The sequence below is a fragment of the Botryllus schlosseri genome, chromosome 6 (assembly GCF_051294905.1).
Source record: "Botryllus schlosseri isolate E-star chromosome 6, Bs_hap1, whole genome shotgun sequence".
NCBI lineage: Eukaryota > Metazoa > Chordata > Ascidiacea > Stolidobranchia > Styelidae > Botryllus > Botryllus schlosseri.
In genome coordinates this window covers 4515946-4536103 of record NC_137241.1, presented here as the reverse complement: position 1 = coordinate 4536103, position 20158 = coordinate 4515946, and the positions used below count along the sequence as shown (strand labels likewise).

Genomic DNA, 20158 nt, shown 5'->3' with positions numbered 1-20158 from the left:
TGGCAGCGACCGATTTTGCAGCTTCGTTCCGCTTCACTGAAGCTTTACTCAGACTTATTTTACGACAGCTACAGTAGGATTTATGGCAATCCAAAAGTTGTCTTCCAGAGCTCATCTGGTCTTGAATCTGGTCTTGATCGAAAGCTACTGTCGCACTGATTCCGAAAATATCAATCAAAATACGATCAGGCTCCGTACTTAGATGATAAATCACCCTCAACATCTAAAATCTGCATTGTTCAGAACAATCGGATGAACGCAAAACAATGACCACAACAATGACCCATTGCGGCTCTTCGATTGTTCGGACAATGCCGATAATTCAGACTTGAAGGGCGAATTCTAAGCGGCCCAGTGCCTGATCATATTTTCATTTACATTTTCGGAGTCAGTGTGACAGTAGCTTTCGATCAATACCAGATTCAGGTAATTCTGCGCTCTGGAAGACGACTTTTGGATTACCATAAATCCTACAGTAGCTGCCGTAAAATATGTCTGAGTAAAGCCTCAGTGAAGCGGAACGAAGCTGCAAAATCGGTCGCTGCCATTCCACGTTTACATTCTATACTAGAACACTCATTTCAAGCTCTACAGCAGAGATTTCGCCAGGTGGCGCTATTTCCACCAGCAGAGGCGAATGTTGGATTAGAATGAACACGACTGCAGCAAAAATTGGGCTGTAATTCTTTTTTTTTTATAAAATGGTCCCCAAAAGAAACTAGTTTTGGATAAGAAGGAGTTGTAATATCATAAAAATAAGGACATATTTGGAAAGAGCGTGAAATTTCCGTTCTAGATCAATGAAGAAAAAAAAAAAAATTATTTTTAAAGAGGTGTGTAAACGAATGTGTAAACGAATGATATTGTTTTTTGTATTTGATCGCAGTTTTTGGAAGGGTGGTAGTCCCCATATTAATACCAATATACGTGATACTAATTCGCGCGGAGCGCGAAGGAATATTTCATGTAGCATAAATCTGCCCAAAAATAATATTGTTGATGTTGATTTACGAAAAAAGTAAGCGGTTACTTCAAGCCTTCAAAATTCTGGACATTTCGTCATATTTTAGAAATTCCTCCCGGACGCAGTTTTAACAGTGAAATTCCGGACATGTCCGGGAAATTTTGGACGTATGGCAACCCTATTTTAAAGTCACCGCGCACGAAAAAACAAGAAAGCCGAAGTGACCTTTAATTTTAATTTTAATTTTTAGTCGTCCAAGGTACCGCGCAGTGAGTTGGTGAGTGAGGGCGGACTTGTGAAAAATTAGAGGGAACGACACATGCCATCTCATGCTTATTATCGCTTGTGTGTATTATGCCGTCGGGGGTTATTCTTGGCTCCTCGTCCCCCGTGTCGTTGTTCTTACGGCGACAAAAAGCCCAGAAAAAATACCCGATAAAGAAAGAATAACACCGAAGAAGGCCGGCGTGACATCGGGCACTAGGTCGAGGTGGATGCCAGTTGAAGAAACCTCAAGGGGTTGGTCGTTCGGCACCCCCTATCTGTTCATTACATCGCATTGTGTGTCTTGTATATAGCATTGTACATTGTGTTGTGTACATCGCATTGTGTGTCTTGGGCAGATGAAAATATAATCTGACGATTGGTTGATTCTATTACTTTTCACTTAGTGTGCACTGCGCAATGTACAAGCGTCTTTATGTCGTCTAGGCCAGTGGTTCCAAAGTGGGCGATTTTGAGAGACGGGTGTCGGGCGCAGAAAGTGTCGAAGTAAAAGTAGTATACAAACTAAACTACTTAAACAAGTGGATATACAATTTACTAGTGTAGCACGGAAAGATAAAACCTTCTGGATAAGATTACCTTACTGAAGGATAGCGCGCCTTAATTACCTAGGCCAGGTGGGCGTCTCATTTCGAAGACACCTTCCTATCTTTCATTGTATCGCAGTATTGTGGTGTATTAAAAGGATCGAATTTTCAGCATAAATTGGTCTTTAGGTGGTGTTTGATAAGGGGGCAATGAGCAGAGATGAGCGGATTTGAAATTTCTATGTTCTAATCCAATCCAAATCCGAATCTTCAAATCCAAATCCTAATCCATAACCTTTTCATATTCTTGTCCATGTCCAATCCTAATCCGATTCCAACTGGAAATTCAGAAAAAATACTAATTTATGCAATGGAGGGATTCGAAAATTTTCTTTCACATCCAACGATTCACTTGATTCAAGATAACTTAGTAACCATAATTACATTAATAACTGAACTGAATAAACTTTGTCGCCATTCGCCACACGACATTTCAATCTCCCAGAAAATAGGTAAATCCAATCCAAATCCTAATCCGTTATTAACAGAATGTCTAATCCAAATCCGAGAAAAATTTCACAAATCCTGTTTTTTCAAAGAGAGAGTCTTTAGAGAGAGAGTCTTTAACCCAATCCTAATCCATGCTCATCTCAGGCAATGAGTCAAAAAAGTTTTGGGCGTACGATTTCAAAGACTGCATCAATTCATCGCGACACTATCCATGAATCGCAATCTTGTGGTGATTTTGAATGGATAAAATTATGAACATTACACTCCACTTAAAGGTCAACTGCATCTTCAAAATGACTTCACCTTATTTCGTACATTATGTGGTTAGGAATATGAATAAAGTAATGAAAATTGAAATTACCTGATAGTTTTCAAGTAATTTGAATTACAAATCGAAATTCCGGAAAACGGAAACGAAATCACCCAGCCGTGAAATGACGTCAAGTAGTTGACACAACAAAAGTCCTTGTTATTTCTGTTGGCTGTTAGGTGGGATTATTGCTTAGATTTGCTGTGGATTTGGGTCTTTGAGTGGGATCATGAAAGCTGTGAAGGAGATAATTCATAGAGTCAGATGTTATGTCGCGTATGGTTGGTCCAATACGCAATATGCCGTACCTACAATGCATTGACATCGCTGCCAAAACCCATCCATATACCGACAGGCGACCGGACGCCATTAAGACCAAAAGTGCGGACTTATAGACAACCAGAGGCAGAGTCATCTTCAAATGCGAATCACTAACAAGTATCTTGCTTCAATGAAGTATCCGAGATACGCGACACGCAAGAAAACTGACTACTGAACACGGGCAACTCTTGCCGACGTACTGCAGTCAGAGGAACGCACTTCTAAAGCTATACAAAGTGTCCGAAATCGGTAAGTGAAAATGTACTGTGTCAGCTATAGTTTTGTAAGAGTGTAACTAACCGCTTATAGTAGTATTGACTGTGGTATGGTAGTCATCGAAGTATTGTTATTGTTTACACTCACGTGCATGTGCAAATAACTGAAATATGTATGCCTTGAAAAACTTCTAAGTAGAAGTGTACATAGTCTGAAATAAAAACACTTGAAAATCAATTAAGAAAAAAAGATCTATAAATGCATTAGTTACTATAAAGGGAGTTCATAACCTGCTGACTTCATGACGTATAATGGTTATATATCGCTGACCTCCTATTAATGGAAGAGTTGCTATTACTTTTGAAAATACACTTCTTTTTGTGTACGGTACATGTGCGGTCATGTAATCATATTAGTTACTTTAGTTATTGAATGAGGAGTGTCAGATATCTGTGACTGAGCCTATCAATATTGACCGCTCAGTAAAAGATGAAAACTTATCACTATCATCATAATAGTCGTAAAGTTAGGTAGGATGCAGTTGGCAATCCTTCATTTTTATGATACTTCCGAACAGCATTTGATATAGGTCTACTGCCTTCGATTCGACTTTGTTATAAAACTCGGTGATATTTTTACTCCTGCTCTAGATTCCTGCAATGATGAAGTTGACGCATTCATTAAAGCAAGACCAGAAACGGCCGAGTCGACCAAGTCTATTGTGATGATTCATCATCATTCGACAAACGGCATCGTCAAAATTAGTTGAAAGAAGCTATTGCTGGACACAAAACTCTATATTTCTCTCCCTGACACAGTAGTACTGTTGATGGATTGGTTATGTTGCATTTATTATTTTCAATACAACTATTCCTTCACGAAGCATTGTAAAATTGAAATCCTTTGAAAGTACTGGATTTGATCGGATGCGCAGACAGGATTTTTCGTTGGCTTTTGTTGCAGAATCCCAGTGGCCAGCCAACAAAATTTCCGTGTACAGTTTTTCTCAGCTTCCTGAAAAGCGTAATTGTTGTGTTACTGACGGGTAATTATTTGGCACCCGACTCAACATTTCATGTGAATGAGACTCATTCGCTCATGCATCAAACTGGATGTTATAATTATATGACAATATTCCTGTTGATATCTATAGCGAGACAATCTCCAATACATACTCTTGATTGAAATCCTGATAATGCTGTGATGCACTAATAATTCATTCGTTGCTCGAGGGACCTGTTTGCGGCACTTCAACTCTCCCCTGATAGTTTGCATAAGTTGGCAACCTCCATCCTCTCAACTGTAATTGATAATACCAAGATTAATAACTGAAAGAGGTTCTCCACCACATTACACATACCGGTGTATTTCATTTGGTCTAGACCAGTGGTTCTTAACCTTGCCCCCAGCGCCCCCCAGGGGGCGCTGGCGATGTTGAAGGGGGGCGGAAACGCTCAGGGGCGATATGGGGGGCGCTGGGCTCAGGGGGGCGGTATGGGGGGCGCTGGAGAAAAATGGCTTCGCAGTAGATGATGTGGTGATAGGACATATCCTTAATGAGTATTCAGAGCAAATTAACACCGAAAACTTCGTTACATATAGGTTTAATTGCCCATGGGCGCCTATAAATGACTGACACCGAATGTTCCTGTCTTGGCAATCTGAACCCCAGAAGACGAATTCCATCTGGCAGAGAAAAATTATATGTCAGTGAAGAAATACCAATCTGAAATCGTGTGCGTCTTTTAGTTTAGTACGATTGGGCGACAGGGATATTCCTGTTGGGCGATATCCCCGTTGAGCGATTCTATATTTTTTGATATTGCAGACAGGGGGGTCATGAAATCATGCAACGAGGTCATACCAACGGGTTCGCCTGCCCGAATATGTTTATTTATTGGTAACGGGCCCTACAGTTTCCAAGAAACCTCACAATGTTCGCTTTAAGTTTTGATGAGTCTGCGCACACGCAACAACTCACTGCGCTGACCCTTGGACAACAGTGCGTAACGACTAAAAAAAGGTAATAACTCCGGATTTGTTGTGCGCAACGTTGATTTTCTGTGCGCAGAGACCGTGTCAGCAGTGCGCACGTGCGCAGCTTAGAGGGAACATTGCACCTAACTCAGCTCTACCGGTAAATGTGTTTACGTGAGCAGAGAGAGGATAAAAATTTATCTCAATTTACATGCAATTCCTGATGATATTGATCAATTCAAACATTAATTAGTGAAATTTTTCGCACTTCGCGCGACTAGGCGAGAATAGCTCCCTCAGTAAATGTACACCCAATGTAGATACCTAATAGGCTATCAGCAAATAGCGGACAGCCTAATGGGGGTCTGGGAGCGAAGTCCCGGGCCCCCGGAAGTTTGGTTTATCACCCGATGGGGGCCCAGGACCAACGTTTTATGTTTGGGGAGGGGGGCTAACGAAGTGCTGTTACGGCCCTGGTAACGAATAATTGTACCTGTTGGAACACCCGAATATGTTTAATTATTAATTACGTTCCCCTTATTTTCCTATACAACAGCTCACTCAGTGCTACTGGTAAATCTGATTACGTGGGCTGAGAGGATAAAAAGTTTATAGCGACGTATATATGTAATTACCATGAATTATAGAAAATATGCAATTAACATGCATTATAGCAAATTTTGGTCCCTAGAGCGACCAGGGCACACAAACTTTGCTGACCATCAAAATCACGATATGGGGCTCGTGGGGGCGAAGCCCTCAGAATTTCGGTTTATCACGCTATGGGTGCGCAAGGCAATCCGTTTTAGGGGGGTTGACGAAGTGCTGTTACGACCCTCCCTCTTACTCATTGTCTTTATTACATTCCTTACAATATGAAGTTGAGGGGGGCGCTGGAGCACGATAATTTTTTAAAAGGGGGCGCTGGACGAAAAAAGGTTAAGAACCACTGGTCTAGACAAGCGGCTTAAGCTGAACAAGCTAGGCTGATCATACTATATATCACTAACATCCTTAGGTTATAGTCATCAATAATCATACTCAAACGACCCCTCGTTTTCGGAGCAGCAAGAAGTTCCACTGATATGGGATCGAGCACATCAACACTTGAAACGTGTCCTCGTTTCAACATTACTTTCGTAAGTGAAAGGAAAAAGCATACTTACATTCGACATCTGAATACTCGGACTCGCCTGGTGAATCCATTACAAGCGAAACCTCCGCCATAACTAACTACATTAAGCGCCCTGCTACATGCAAGACCGCCAACCCTATAGCATACATCTGCAGCGGCCAGAAGAGATGTCAACTACATGACGTCACAATGAACATTCCGCTTTTTCTGTAAACATACCAATATTGGGACTTTAGGTCCAAATTACGGCAATTTCCGATTAGTTTGAAATACGGAAAGTCGGCCATTTCGGTATGAAAAAAAATTCTGAACATGATTCCGCAAAGTTGTCTATGAAGATGCAGTTGACCTTTAAACTTATGCTAATTCCGAAAAGTCAATGATACCGGCACAATGTAGTTTTGAGAGCAGTGGTCATCCGTGACGGAAACTCGAAAAACAAATATCACAAGCTACGTGTTAAAAACTCTGTTGGGTTTTGTTTTTCCGTAAACTTCATTTTACGCAAGAATAACAGTTATTTTTGTGCATTTGTTATGGTGTTCGATCAATATGTGCACGAATTGAATTGACTGGATATGTCTAGCCTTGCTGGCCAAGCATTCAACGGTCGCCGGACAGCATCCTATCAGAGGATTCACACCTCCCCATCCAGCAGCAATTTCAACATGTCTTTCGGAACTGGTCGAGTGTACTTCAAATCGCAAGCTTGTTTGGTCATGACGGCGGCTGTTGCTTTGCTTAGCCTGATATTCTTTGTGTTCGGTCTTTGGAGCGATCACATTCCAGTAATGAATATCTTTGCCAGTCCGAAAACTGAATATGGTATCATGTTTGATGCCGGGAGCACTGGGTCAAGAGTGCATGTCTACAAATTCACGTCGTATCCGGGCTCTCAACCTGTGTTGCTTGACGAAATCTTCGAACAGGCAAGTCATTTTCCTGCTTTATATGTCATATTCACATGCGATTAGATTTTATAGCCTAATTCTTAAATATGAATTTGCATATTTTAATATTACCTAGTTGCTAGTTCACATAGTGTAATAATTGTTTAATGAATGATTCTAGCCATTAGCTAAATCACTGAAATGACTTAATACTTCATTGTAGGATGAATACCACCAACATATTTAGTGGAAATTTGCAGTTGCGATGCAGTTTGAATAAAAAACTTGAAATTGAATAGGTTCTGTATCAAGACGATAGACATTTTTTTTGTTTTGTTAGAAATTTTAAGGAAGCATTATAAAGGATACAAGGAACAAATATTCATTGACATGAGCATTTGCCTACTGCACTTTACGCCCTGCCAGATTTTACTATCAATTTAAATGTTCGATATTTAGCCATCAAATTAGTTTATACTTGGGTTTTAATTTTGTTGACTTCATTGCAAATTAGTGGATATCAAAGGGTAGTTACATCTTACATGCATGAAAGATAGGCGCACAACTAGAAAGTGTGAGATGTCTGAACCACTGAACAAAAGTACCAATGTAAAAGTGTAGGCATATATACACCCGCTCATGATATACATACACACGATCTGTGTATACACATACCATAAGTGCATGGCGTGCATATGCCGCTGGACAAGAGAGGTGCAGAAATAGCCTTCTAAGGCTTTTAAGTCTTGCACCACCCCGCCATGGCGCCATATTATCCCGGAAAGTAGATGCCAGTTTCACTGATCAGGTCTTAGGTCCGACCCGGCCGTGGGTTGAACCCACAGCCTACTGATCAAGAAGCCAGACTCTCCACCATTACACTATCCTGACCACGCAAATAACGCACAATTAACAATGTTTACTTTGTGTCATATCCAGATCAAACCAGGGCTATCATCATTTGCAGAACAACCGGAGGACGGGGCGAAGACTATTGAAAAGCTTTTGAATATTGCTAAAGAAAATATACCGGAAGAGAAGTATGACGATCTTTACTGCTATCTCACTTAGCCACAGAATTGCAAGAATGAAAGCTCGTTATGTAGGATCAAAGTATCCTTTACATCGGAGAATGACCTATCTAAATGTATGTGAAGTGATATTATCTGAGTAGTGTTTACGTTTTCGCTGCTAATTAAGGGTTGTCATTGAAGATTGTCTTGTCTAAACTTCGCGTTCACTAGGCCATTGACATTAATATCTTCAAAGATCAGCCAAGGATGTGACCTTCAGTGCGTCAGTGATACAGCATATTGTTCAATGGTTAGTCGATGACCTAAAGGTGACGGTCCTTGCAAACTTGTAAATGACTCATAATGTGAATACTCTAGGTTTAGGTTGTCATAATAGTTGCATATAACACACGTGTTATCATTAGTGGTGCGTATACCTCAATCACATATGAATCCTGATACATATGGGATCCTGCTTTCAGCTATGAATTCATATATAATCCAGATCCTGGGGTATTCTGTTATGCTTAAGCGGCAACGGACTGTTAGTAGTTTCCTAGTTATGCCATGGCAAGGTACTGAAATCTGCTGTTAAATATACTGTTCGAGCTGTGATGCATTGTGGTAACACCAGAGCTAAAAAACTAGAAAATTTACAGCTTTTCCAAATTAGACTAGAATTAAAATTGTATATATAACAGTCTTGCAATTAGACTAGAATCAGAATCCTACCTACAGTTTTTCTCCAAAGTAGATTAGAATTGGAATTCTTGAAAATTTGGAAATTGAATCCACTTCAATTTGTATCACATCAGAGGTCATTCTCATAAAGTAAGCGAACGAGAAATGTACGTAGGCCTACACCGAGCTTGGCTTGTTTTGCACTACCGTAGCCTACAGTTCCCTGTAGAGTTTGGAGGAAAATAAAAAATTAGATTAGAATTAAAATTAGAGCTAGGAAACATTTCACAAATTAGATTAGAATTAGGTTACCTGCATTTCACTTGATAATTAGACAACTAGAATTATCTAGTTGTGCAAGTCTGAGTGACACTATTTAGTCCGATCGGTTTGTAACACTCAAAATGAAGCAAACAAAAAGTCGCTTTCCATAATACTTTTTTGATCTGGGTCTGGTAGTTGTGAAAAAGGCTGAAAATTGGATCCAGTCTCACGTATGAAAGATTCTTGTTCGGAATACAAAATCCTGAATTTGTAGACTAGATGTTATAGAAGCTGCCGTTATCTTGTAATAAATCCGATGTAACTATTACAGATGGTCTGAAACTCCTCTGGCGTTAAAAGCTACCGCTGGTTTACGTTTACTGCCAGAAAAGCAATCGCAAGCGCTCTTGGATATTGTCAACGAACTTTTTGAACAATCCCCCTTCAAAGCGAGCGAGGAGCCCGTTTCTATTATGGATGGCACGGACGAGGGAATCTTCGCCTGGCTTACTGTCAACTACCTCTTGGATTTAATCGGTCATGACACAGTCGGGACCATTGATCTTGGAGGTTCGCTTTACCGTTGTCTTGTAGGAAATACGATGTAAAACCACGTATACCACATCCAATATCAAAAAAGCAGCATTAAGTAAAGTTTTGACCTTGGAAAGCTCACCGGTCCGCAAAATGTCTTTTGACAAAAGGTTGTTCTAGAAAAGTCATCGATTAGTGATCTTCATTGTTATTTACAGAACTGCAGGCTGAGTTACTAAGTTTGCTGCAGGGTATTGTATGGTATTTGTAAAATATTGCCACATCTATCCGATTAAATCTAATGTTTTTTGATTAGAATCTTCCATTCAAAATTTAAATTTTAACTGAAGATTGTAAATTTCCGTGTTCAACCTAATTCTATCTCAGGGTTTACCAAGACTCTTTCTCCTTTCAGGTGGCTCTATGCAAATTACATTTTCGCCTGTCGAGAGGAAGACATTGGAATCGGCTCCTTACGATTACATACACGACACGTCTGTGTTTAACCACGGAATGAAGGTTTACGTGCACAGTTACTTGGGACTCGGACTCATGTCCGCCCGGCAACAGGTGCTGGGTAAGGCAGGCGATGTTACATCGGTGTGCATGCCTGGTGATTACAACGGCTCGTGGAAGAACGCAGGGTCGCAGTAAGTTGTTGTATTTGTGATTTTAAGTATGCTGCAAATCCTATGCGGCGTTGTTATTGCTAAGGGCTTGTTGCCTTGTATGTTATCACAATGCTTAGGGTCACCTGCCACATGTTGATACAAGGTTACTATCAACATATGACATTTAAGTAGCAATGTTTCCACCGAGGTTTATTCGTGAAACAATATTTGTTGCCTCATGAACCAATGAAGATTGATTCCAACCCGGGTTAACTTGCTAGTGGTGGCCCAGCGGAGATTTTAGATTAGATATAAAAGTAGGGCTCACAAATATGATTACAGCTTCCAAGAAATTTCATTTCTGCTACTGTGTGAGGTTATTAATACATGTTTTGGATTGTGTTATATTACCAATTGAGGTTTTGAGGCTTCCACATTCGGTAAAACGCAATGAAAATGTAATCCTCGTCGATAATATAACACTTAGTTAAATGGGACGAACAATTTCAGTAGGCTACCGTTACTCGAAAAATTATGTCTCCTTGTCACTATACTTTACTCAAATCGTTAAAATTAATACCCGCTTTGGACTCGAGTACTCGAATCATGTGGCCAGTCCTACTCGTAATATCCTGAGGACGACAACCTGGACTTACGTTAGCATGTCAAATCGCATCACATTCGGCGCTGATTTTTTATAATCATGACATATCGTCATTATGGAACTAGAGTAGCTTATGTCCGTTTTCAACATACAAGAAAAATAAAGACCAAAAGAAAATGAAATACAGTACTTGCAAAAACTTGATTGTCTAAAAAGTTAAAATTAGACATGCTACTCGGCCGTCTACCTAACCTGCCTAACGAGTAAATTTTTTGGGTATGAGGCATAACCGCAATCTAGTTAGGAACTGCCTAAAATAGCTGGTGATATGGAAATAAGCCATGCATTTCCGTTTAAATGCTTGCTGCTGTGTGAGCAAATCAACTGCACATTGTTCGACGCGGTGCGAGATGACAAGACCGGGACCGTTGATTTCTACACGCGCTGGAATTTCATCTCGTCGTTTGGCGAAGTGCTTTCAATTAGCAAGAAGCAAAAGTGCTCTGCACCATGGCGTATGATCCCGTCGCGATCTCGATATGCCGCTGAGATATGTGTATTCATTTGTACGTCAAATGGAGCGATCGTTTGTAATTTGATATGCATATGGCATACTGATGATGTCTCTGGGATCTCATGTGCAAATGAAATGTATTTTTGCTATGATAGTGTATGTACAATTGAATAGCATATTCATATTAAAATGAACCCGAATATTTTCGGCTGACACTCGTCAGGGGTAATCGTCAGCAACTAGTAGAGAATTCGAAAGAACAGCGTATTCGAATTCTCTACTAGTTGCTGACGATTACCCCTGACGAGTGTCAGCCGAAAATATTCGGGTTCATTTTAATATGAATATGCTATTCAATTGTATATTGAAGTTCTGTACCTCAAAGAAGCTGTTCAGATAGTGTATGTGCGAACCGGCATAATATACATCATAATGGTAAAATTTCATTACAACGAATCTTTTCCGATCCATGTATGATAGATATTATACGCACGTCCTTGACCCTGATAAATAGAAGGTACTCGGTAGCTAAATTGGAAAAATTTGTGCCTGCTTTTACAGTGTCTTGAGTAATTGGTGATATTAAACGATTACGAGTCGCTCAAACAGTAGATATTTGGCATTTACACAGCTTTTTTTTTATTAATTCTGCCACATTGATGGCGTCACCGTCAACCCCAGGCAGTTGCAATTATCGTAGACCAGTGATTCTCATACTGGGGGGCGCAAAACCATCTGAAGGAGGTCGCAAAGCTGCGGTAAACTGAAATAAAATCTAGCGCTATGCGCGATTTGCCTTCAATCCATAGTTATTGCTCTGTGTATTGCACGAATTTCATACTTCAGAATCATCTCATCTACAGTTATAACCTTCCCTGCCGTCAAGCTATCCGTTGAAATGGCCAGCATTCTGGTTGGATTTTGCGATATGACGATAAGGGGGGGACAAAATTTTTCACTATCATAAAGGGTGACGTGCAATGTTCCCTCTAAGCTGCGCACGTGCGCAAATGCGCAGTGCTAAAACGGTCTCTGCGCACAGAAAATCTCCGTTGCGCACAAAAAATCCGAAGTGATGACTTTTTTTTAGTCGTGACGCACTGTTGTCCAAGGGTCTGCGCAGTAAGTTGGTGATCGTGCACAGACTCGTCAAAAATTAGAGGGAACATTGGTGACGTGTCTAAAAACGTTTGAGAACCACTATCGTAGACGATTAATTTTTGTGCATTCGATCGCTCAACACGCGTCGTTCTACCCAGATACAACATCAGAGGCGAAATGTCGGGTAGAGGCAAATTCGACGCGTGCTACAAAGAGGTCAAAAAGGCGATCGGAGAGAAAATAAACAGACCTGACGAATTGAAGCGAGAGACCTTTTACGCCTTTTCCTATTTCTTCGATCGCGCGGCCGAAAACGGCCTCATACACCCGGAAGACGGCGGAATCGTGGCCGTCGGAAAGTACGCGGAGACCGCGGAGAAAGTTTGCGACTCTGACAAGCACGACGCCGAGGCTCCTTTCATGTGTATGGACTTGGCTATTATCACCACATTTTTAAGAGACGGTTACGGGTTGCCCGATGATATGAATTTGCAAGTGCGGAAAAAGATTAGGGGCAAGGAGAATAGCTGGGCGCTCGGTGCCACGTTTTTTTTGATGAACACAAAGTGAACGCTTTGTTTTTAGACATTTCACTGTTTAGCGTAGGGGTTCCCAGCCTTTTATACGCCAATAACCGTAATGACTCGAGTCACAACTTTTCTGCGAGTCCACTTGACTCAACTCATTTTCTTGAAAATGGCAGGTCTCCACCAAGTCATGTTCGACTAGTTCAAGTCTCGTATAGTAGGAACGATAATTGTAAAATAGGCCCGCTATCTATTTGCATAAACTATTGAGAGTGGTAAAAATGAGTATATTATGAGTCCGGAGCCTTGGATATCACCCAAGAGTTACATAGGAGTGAATTGAACCTGACTTGAACTAGATACTGAACAGTAAACAATATGACTTGGACTCGGACTCGAGTCTTAATACTGTGACTCGAACTTGGCCCGTTGCTCCTAAATCCAAGAGTTAGACAAGTTTCATCAGACTGTGTTCTATTGGAAAGGGTTGCTGAAATTGCTGAAATTGTAAACTCTTAATATTTATAAATCTGCACATCAACAAAGAAATTAAGCTCAAGATGAAAAAGTAGTTTATTGTTGTACTAGTATTTATTATTGAATTTCAAAATATTTTATTGGCGATAAATTTGTTTATGGCCCCTCTGAAACATGCTCGTGGCTCACATGTTGGGAACCCCTGGTTTAGCGTATCATATTTTCTAGTACGTACCTAGGCACTCAATGAATTAGCCTGTCGTTTGCAAATCTTTCTATGTGCTTTATAAGGTGATATTTTTCATTTTCTCTTGCTCGTATCGACACATGTTAGCTTTTCTAATCGTAAAGGCTTCGGAAACGAGCCTGCAACTCGACTGAGCTAAAGATGTCGTTTAGTAATGTTTAACTGTTACACCCGTCTGTTTTCAGCGTGAAAAAAATGGCGCGATGCTTGTGGCGAGAGCTGCTCAAGTGTCCTTCTGGAAGTGGTCAGCAGAAATGAAATTACTGCCTAAATTCCTGCGTAATTATGAGTAGAAATAGTGATTTTCAAAGTTTATCAAGCTGCAAGTTCGAAATTGAAAATGGGAGGTCGGAGAAGTATTCGAGTTGGAGTTTGACAACTCGAAAATTTTGAGCTTCTCAAAATTATATTACAATTAAGATAATGACTGCACAATTTTTTTAAAATTAGATTTGAATAGGAATCACTGAATTCGCAGAAAGTTGAAAATTGAATTAAATTTCGAATTAATAAGAAATTAGACAGAAATCAAGTTAATTTCATGTAGCAACTGTCTGCACCCAAGCTTAGCTCTTATCGCGCTAACAGTTGTCTTGTCCTGTCCTGTAGCCTTTTCAAGGAAACTGTAAATTAGATTATTATTAATAATATAGCATAGAAACATTTCACCGAGTAGAATGCGATTACTGGCGTTATGCTCTAATTAGGCAGATGGAGTTATCTAGTCTGCCAAGTCTCATTCGAGTGAATAGGTCGGGACGAGGCGTCGCAGACAATGGTGCGTGGCAGCTGTCCTCGCAGTTTTGCCTGTGACAGTAATGCTAACCTAATTGACAAAATTTGAGACGTTAAAAGTAATAGCTTGGCTTCAAAGCTGTTGAGTGGGATTAATTTGAGAATTTTTAGTATGTAGTGGGAGTACATAATTGAATAATGGAAAAAAGTAGAACTTCGTTTCCTGATCGAACAACTTTTCTTCAATTCGCTGTTCTATCCATTTCGACAATTATTTTCGGACTGTAATGTGAGCTGTTTCGTGTTCGTATGTGTTGAATGACCGCGACACTGTTGTCGCAATAATGCCCGTCCCATTGTTTTCTATTAACCAGAACGCCTCGCAAGATTTTACTGCACTGTTTCGGATGTTGAAAGTTCACTGAAATTCCGTCCATCCCGCTAAACTAACGCCTTCACGAAATTATGCTGGCTGTGATATCTCGTACATCATTCACTGTCGAAAACTCGGCTAAGTAGTGCGATATAAAGCATTGTAGTTTATGTGTCCGTGATATTTCGTATCATCGCATCGTATCATTTCGTGTCTTTGAATTAATAGATGATTGTAGGTTGGGTTTACAGTGTTACACGCCGAGAAAAAATGCGGAGGCGTGGGCCGTTGCGTCGTTGAGTTCTACGTGGAGGAGGTAGACGGCGTGGTACTGATGAAATTCTGAATCTGTACCGTTATACCTGCGACTTGAGATCCGTTATTAGTCTTGTTAAAATCAATTCGATTCACACACACAACAGAGTATATTACAGCAGACCCGTTCATACAGCGAGCGACGTATCGCACTACACAGCGAGTCAGTTTGAAAACCGATAGGGATTCAGAAGTTTACGCTCCGTTCAAAAACACCCAACATGTCGATCAGCGAGCTCTGATATCGCCTTACGAAATCTTCAAGTTTTTGAAATATACATCCTCAGGGTACCGTATGTTTGGTTGCCATAAGTCATTTTAGCTAGGTCATAAACTCTACGATAGTTACGGATCCGGCAGGGCAAGTGTAACTGACCAACATGAAGATAAACTGAACTTCCTGCATTACAATCTACCTCTACTGGACTGATCTGCAGTTCTATATCACATTTTGGGTTAGCCTAAATTTCAATGGTGGAGCACGATCCAGCAATCATTCTTTTAATTTCAGTTTGACCGTTTGTTATTCAGCTTTCTGTGGCATATACAAGTGCTATCTTGCCTAATATATAATATTTTTGTGAGAAATGGTTCTCTGCTTCTTCCGTATCAATATTGGCCTATCCCTATGTTATCGATTATTATCGGCCTCGTGAGTGTGTCGATAATCGGCTTGCAAAAATCAATATCGGTCGACCCCTAATTTGTAAACGTGAAAATCACTTCCAAAGGAATTCATTTCTCGATGCTGATTAGGAAGGCGATGAGTATTTGACAACTGCATTGTGACATAGGCGCCGCCATGTCTGCTTTTCTCTGCGTTCAATCAATGCAATGTGCAAAATTCAATGCAGTTCAACCTTCATTCCAGGCTACATGTCGGATAAAGCGATTTCGCGATGGATATTGGTTGCGGGCATGACAACAATTTTGATTTGTCAAATGTACTGTACGTACAAACTTCACATCGAGCCCGTTTTTGATTATTGATCATTTGCTATAGACTAGAATTATTTAGTGCATAAACTTCAAAAATTTCGAATAAATCTCTCGCGGCACACTTGCGAGACGTAAATGGCACACTTGTGCCGCGGCACACCGGTTGAGTGAGAACCACTGGTCTAGGACATTAGCGTTCGTCACAAGACTGCAAGTATTGTACGGAACTGTTTCAAAGTATTCTACAATTCGTATAAGATCAGTGCGATAGTTAACAAGACTTTTTAGCTAAAATTACGTCCCTTCCGACAGTACAATTTAGCAATGATATACATATACAATGATTGGAAACTGCCGCGCTTCTTAACGCTATAAGATAGGTTCACGGCGAAATCAGTCCGTCGCGGGATATGCTTGAGCGGAGGTACGAAATTGCGTTATGTCGACTGTGGTGGAGTGCTGCAATCGACCTTCCTGGCGTAATATTTCACCGATTTTCCCTAATTGGTTTAGTTTTAGTTGGTTTCGTGAGCATAGTGAGGCAGTACTGCATACTAAGATGTTACATAACTTTTAACGATGCACATTTATCAGAGTATCGACTAGCTACTAGGCATTTTAGCATCGGTGGAATACATGCATGTATGGCACAGCCTAAAAAATTATTAGAGGCTGTGGGTGAGCGTCTTAATAGATGTGCAGAACCTGGAAGAATTGTTTAAAGAGGATTTGAAAATTTTCTGGCATCATTTACGTCACCTGATTTATTAAAAGAGAAGGGTTCGTAATCAACCCAAGTACTTTTATATAGTATAGTATCAATATAGCGATGGTATCCTCAAAATATAAAATCAGAACCGAAAACTATCAATGTAGGCTACTGGTTGCTTAAATGCTAATATATATAACTTTTTTCCGGTTAAGAACGTTGAATCCCCATCAATGGTATGAGAATCGGCATTGTTCCGAACTATACTGCATCGGCAAACCCAAGCAAGCACTAGAATTACGTTGAAGATAATCACTCTATAGTTGGTATTATTCACATCGACCTGGGGTAATATGTTGTGCTCCTCTCAATCGCTGGTTGCGTCAGCATGGCGAGGTAATTTTTCACACCGGGGTGGTCGAAAACCTCTACCAATGCCCACTTTGCCGATTTGTGCCGGCTTGGATTGATGCTCGTTAGATCGATTGACGCGGAGAAAAATAGTCTCGATGAAAGACTATTCATATTATCCGAGTGCTAGAGGCGATGAGATGAGAGCTACAATGCGATATGTGGATCATTTTGTTTGCCTTGTGAATACGCGACAACCAAGTCCAGCTGCAACTGCCATTTTAAGCCATATTGCATTACAAATGATTATTGCCTCACCTGTATACTAGATGGAAAAAGATTTCTTGACTCTACTGCAAAACTGGAGATATTCTTTTGCCACAGAAACGACAACGCCCAAATCAACGAAACTCGTGAGCAAGGGAAACTTAACAAGGCGATATGAAAACAACAGCAATAATATATTTGATACAGACATTTTTGCCAATCCATCAAGCAAACCTCATTATCACCAAGAGATTGAGTCTGGATCCGTTATCGGGATCATTTTTGCCTTGTCAGAAACTCTGACCGTACCTGCGATATATTAGTTTTTAAAGAGTTGATTTCTAAAGAGGCTCGAAGAAACACCTGCGGGTTCAAATGGCATGGTACGTGATGCTTCAATGCAAACCCATGCTCCACGCCATGTAAAATCCCTGCTCTACCATCCAACTGCAGTGCTATTATTGTCAATAATAGGAATACTCAAAGAAATAACATTTGAGAATATATATTTTTGTTACGTGACAAGAAACATTGACGTTATCAACTATTAGGCACAGTTATCCGATTGGTCATAATATCACAGCACAGTTTCATAAATTGCAACAAAAATAGATGCATAATGCACGTAATAAATTAATTGATGGTTCATATTGCTCTTGCTACATATTTTCTTGACTTAAATGCTTTCCGTTGACTAAGATTTTGGTTCTTGTGATTCTGAATTTTGATAACAACAAATTCTGGCATAGTAACAAAAGATGTTTTCTAGTACACTACAGTTAGTAATGTGATTGTGTTATGCAGTTTTTAAGCCCTTTCAGGCAAAATAAGTTGTTCAATTTTTTACAATGACCTTAGTGCAGATCTACACTCAACTGGCGGAACGCTATCTGAATGTGTACATTTCAGATTTTAATCTTCACCTTGTCTGTCTCAGTATTTACTTTGTGTTACAAAACCTAATCCATTATCGTTGAGTTGCAAAAACAATAGTACAGCCTACAGTGTGTATTTATAGCGGGAAATTCGCCTCATGCTGTTAGGACGTATTCACCCTTCGCCTAACAGTTTTCCTCGGAGATACATATTTTGAAAAAAGGTGACTCAAAGTGCCATGCCTAATCTTTTTCAACGTAAACGAATTGGAATGAAGGACTGTTATTGCCTTTCTTGAACCAAGCCGCACGCTTTTTATTACGTATATACGAGGAAATTCTGATTTGACTGTGATCGACATACGTTGCGGTAGAAGTAGTATTGTAGTATAAGGTCAATATACATGTACAGTACAGCAGTTAGTAACAGGGCTTTGGAGCCGGAGCAAGGAGCCGGAGCTCCACATAAAATTCAAGTGGATCTGAAGCCAGAGATGGAGCCAGTTGTATGAACAGTAGCTCCGGCTCCGATGAATGGTGTATTTCATAAGATGCTATGCTTTTACTGATGGCGGAATTCACATAATTTTACGATAAACGTTTGAAAAAATTAAGAATTGTTGCCTCGTTGGTACCACCTTTTCTAACTAACCAGCAAATATTTTGTTCATACAGAGGCGCCAAACCTGGGTTGGCTGGATTTGCCGCGCTTACTCCGTAATTGCTGTGTGTACCGTACCATCTATTTCGTCGTCAGCACAACACCGATGGCCAATTGTGTGGTTCGAAAAATAATGAAAACCATGCATTTCACAAAACGGGATTGATGCGTATGTAATCTGAGCGATAGATATATACCTAATTAGCAATGTGACGAATATATAAGCGACGTCATAATATGATTTGAACATGACCTTGCTGCACATTGAAATTTAAATCTGTCAGCAGCGATTTGCTCATAGATTTACAAATTAAATTCCACTTTTGGTTCAGTTCCAGGACACACACTGCTGACAGCATCATAACCATGTTAGCTGCAAACACACTTCTACTATGTGTAGATAAAATATAAATACCCTAATTCTACGCATACAGACAACGAATCTACCTAAGACACGCCTGAATTGATTCTTATAAGGACATCACTGAAATAATTAAAAAAGAAATGGCCAATCTGAAATCCCTCTCGTGATCCAAATTATGTCAATCTCGTTGCAGCTATCCCGCTGTGATATTAGGTATTTACTAGGGATGGTGTGAGCGTGAGGTTCACGTTCGCGTTCTGTGTGTGAACCTCGGAAATTTAGAGGTTCGCGTTCACAACAGAACCTTGGTAGGTTCTGCACTGTGAACCTTTTTCATATATTACAATTTTCACTTCATTACAACATCGTTGGTTCAAATTTATTGCATTTCAACTGCAGGCCACTCTATACATGGCGCTATAGGCATAAAAAAATCAACACTAAACGAGCATGTACCTTGACAATCTCCAAAGTTTTACTTGGTTTGTTGCAACAGTTTGCTCGAAATATCCAACTTTCCGTTTGTAAATATTTATTGACTCTCTGCTGCGAGCTTGACCCACAATCACAAAACATCACGATCGAAATATGCTACGTGATGGTCAGCGAATGATGCTTATTCAACTAATCAATCTAGCAGGCGTATGGGGTCAATCTTGACTTCATATGTTTACTGGATCATTAAAACCAAATCGGTGCGATTGGGGTTTGCTACTGCTGTATAACTTGTTAATTGGGTAATATCGGTAGCAAGTATGGAAACCCGTTTCACACTCTGCTCAATATCAATGTACCAATACTCAGACGTCGAATAGATTTTCCTACCTGTCATACGAAAAAGGTGACTCGAGTCTGACTAGA

General features: G+C 40.2%; 1 protein-coding gene and 2 long non-coding RNA genes across 3 annotated transcripts; 2 read left to right on the top strand and 1 right to left on the bottom strand.

Moving 5' to 3' along the window:
* The first annotated feature begins 2458 nt into the window (after positions 1-2458).
* On the top strand, positions 2459-4015 carry LOC145440355 (uncharacterized). The gene is made up of 2 exons (XR_013915531.1): positions 2459-3166; positions 3784-4015. It is a non-coding gene; the product is annotated as an uncharacterized LOC145440355 (long non-coding RNA).
* On the bottom strand, positions 3964-4510 carry LOC145440356 (uncharacterized). The gene is made up of 2 exons (XR_013915532.1): positions 4309-4510; positions 3964-4147 (listed from the first exon to the last, which is right to left on the bottom strand). It is a non-coding gene; the product is annotated as an uncharacterized LOC145440356 (long non-coding RNA).
* A 2158-nt stretch (positions 4511-6668) lies between these two features.
* On the top strand, positions 6669-13980 carry LOC145440353 (ectonucleoside triphosphate diphosphohydrolase 5-like). The gene is made up of 5 exons (XM_080317937.1): positions 6669-7174; positions 8075-8175; positions 9425-9663; positions 10043-10277; positions 12616-13980. Exons 1-5 carry the CDS (start codon positions 6824-6826, stop codon positions 13025-13027), a joined length of 1338 nt encoding a protein of 445 aa, XP_080174063.1. The 5' UTR covers positions 6669-6823; the 3' UTR covers positions 13028-13980.
* Positions 13981-20158: the final 6178 nt, after the last annotated feature.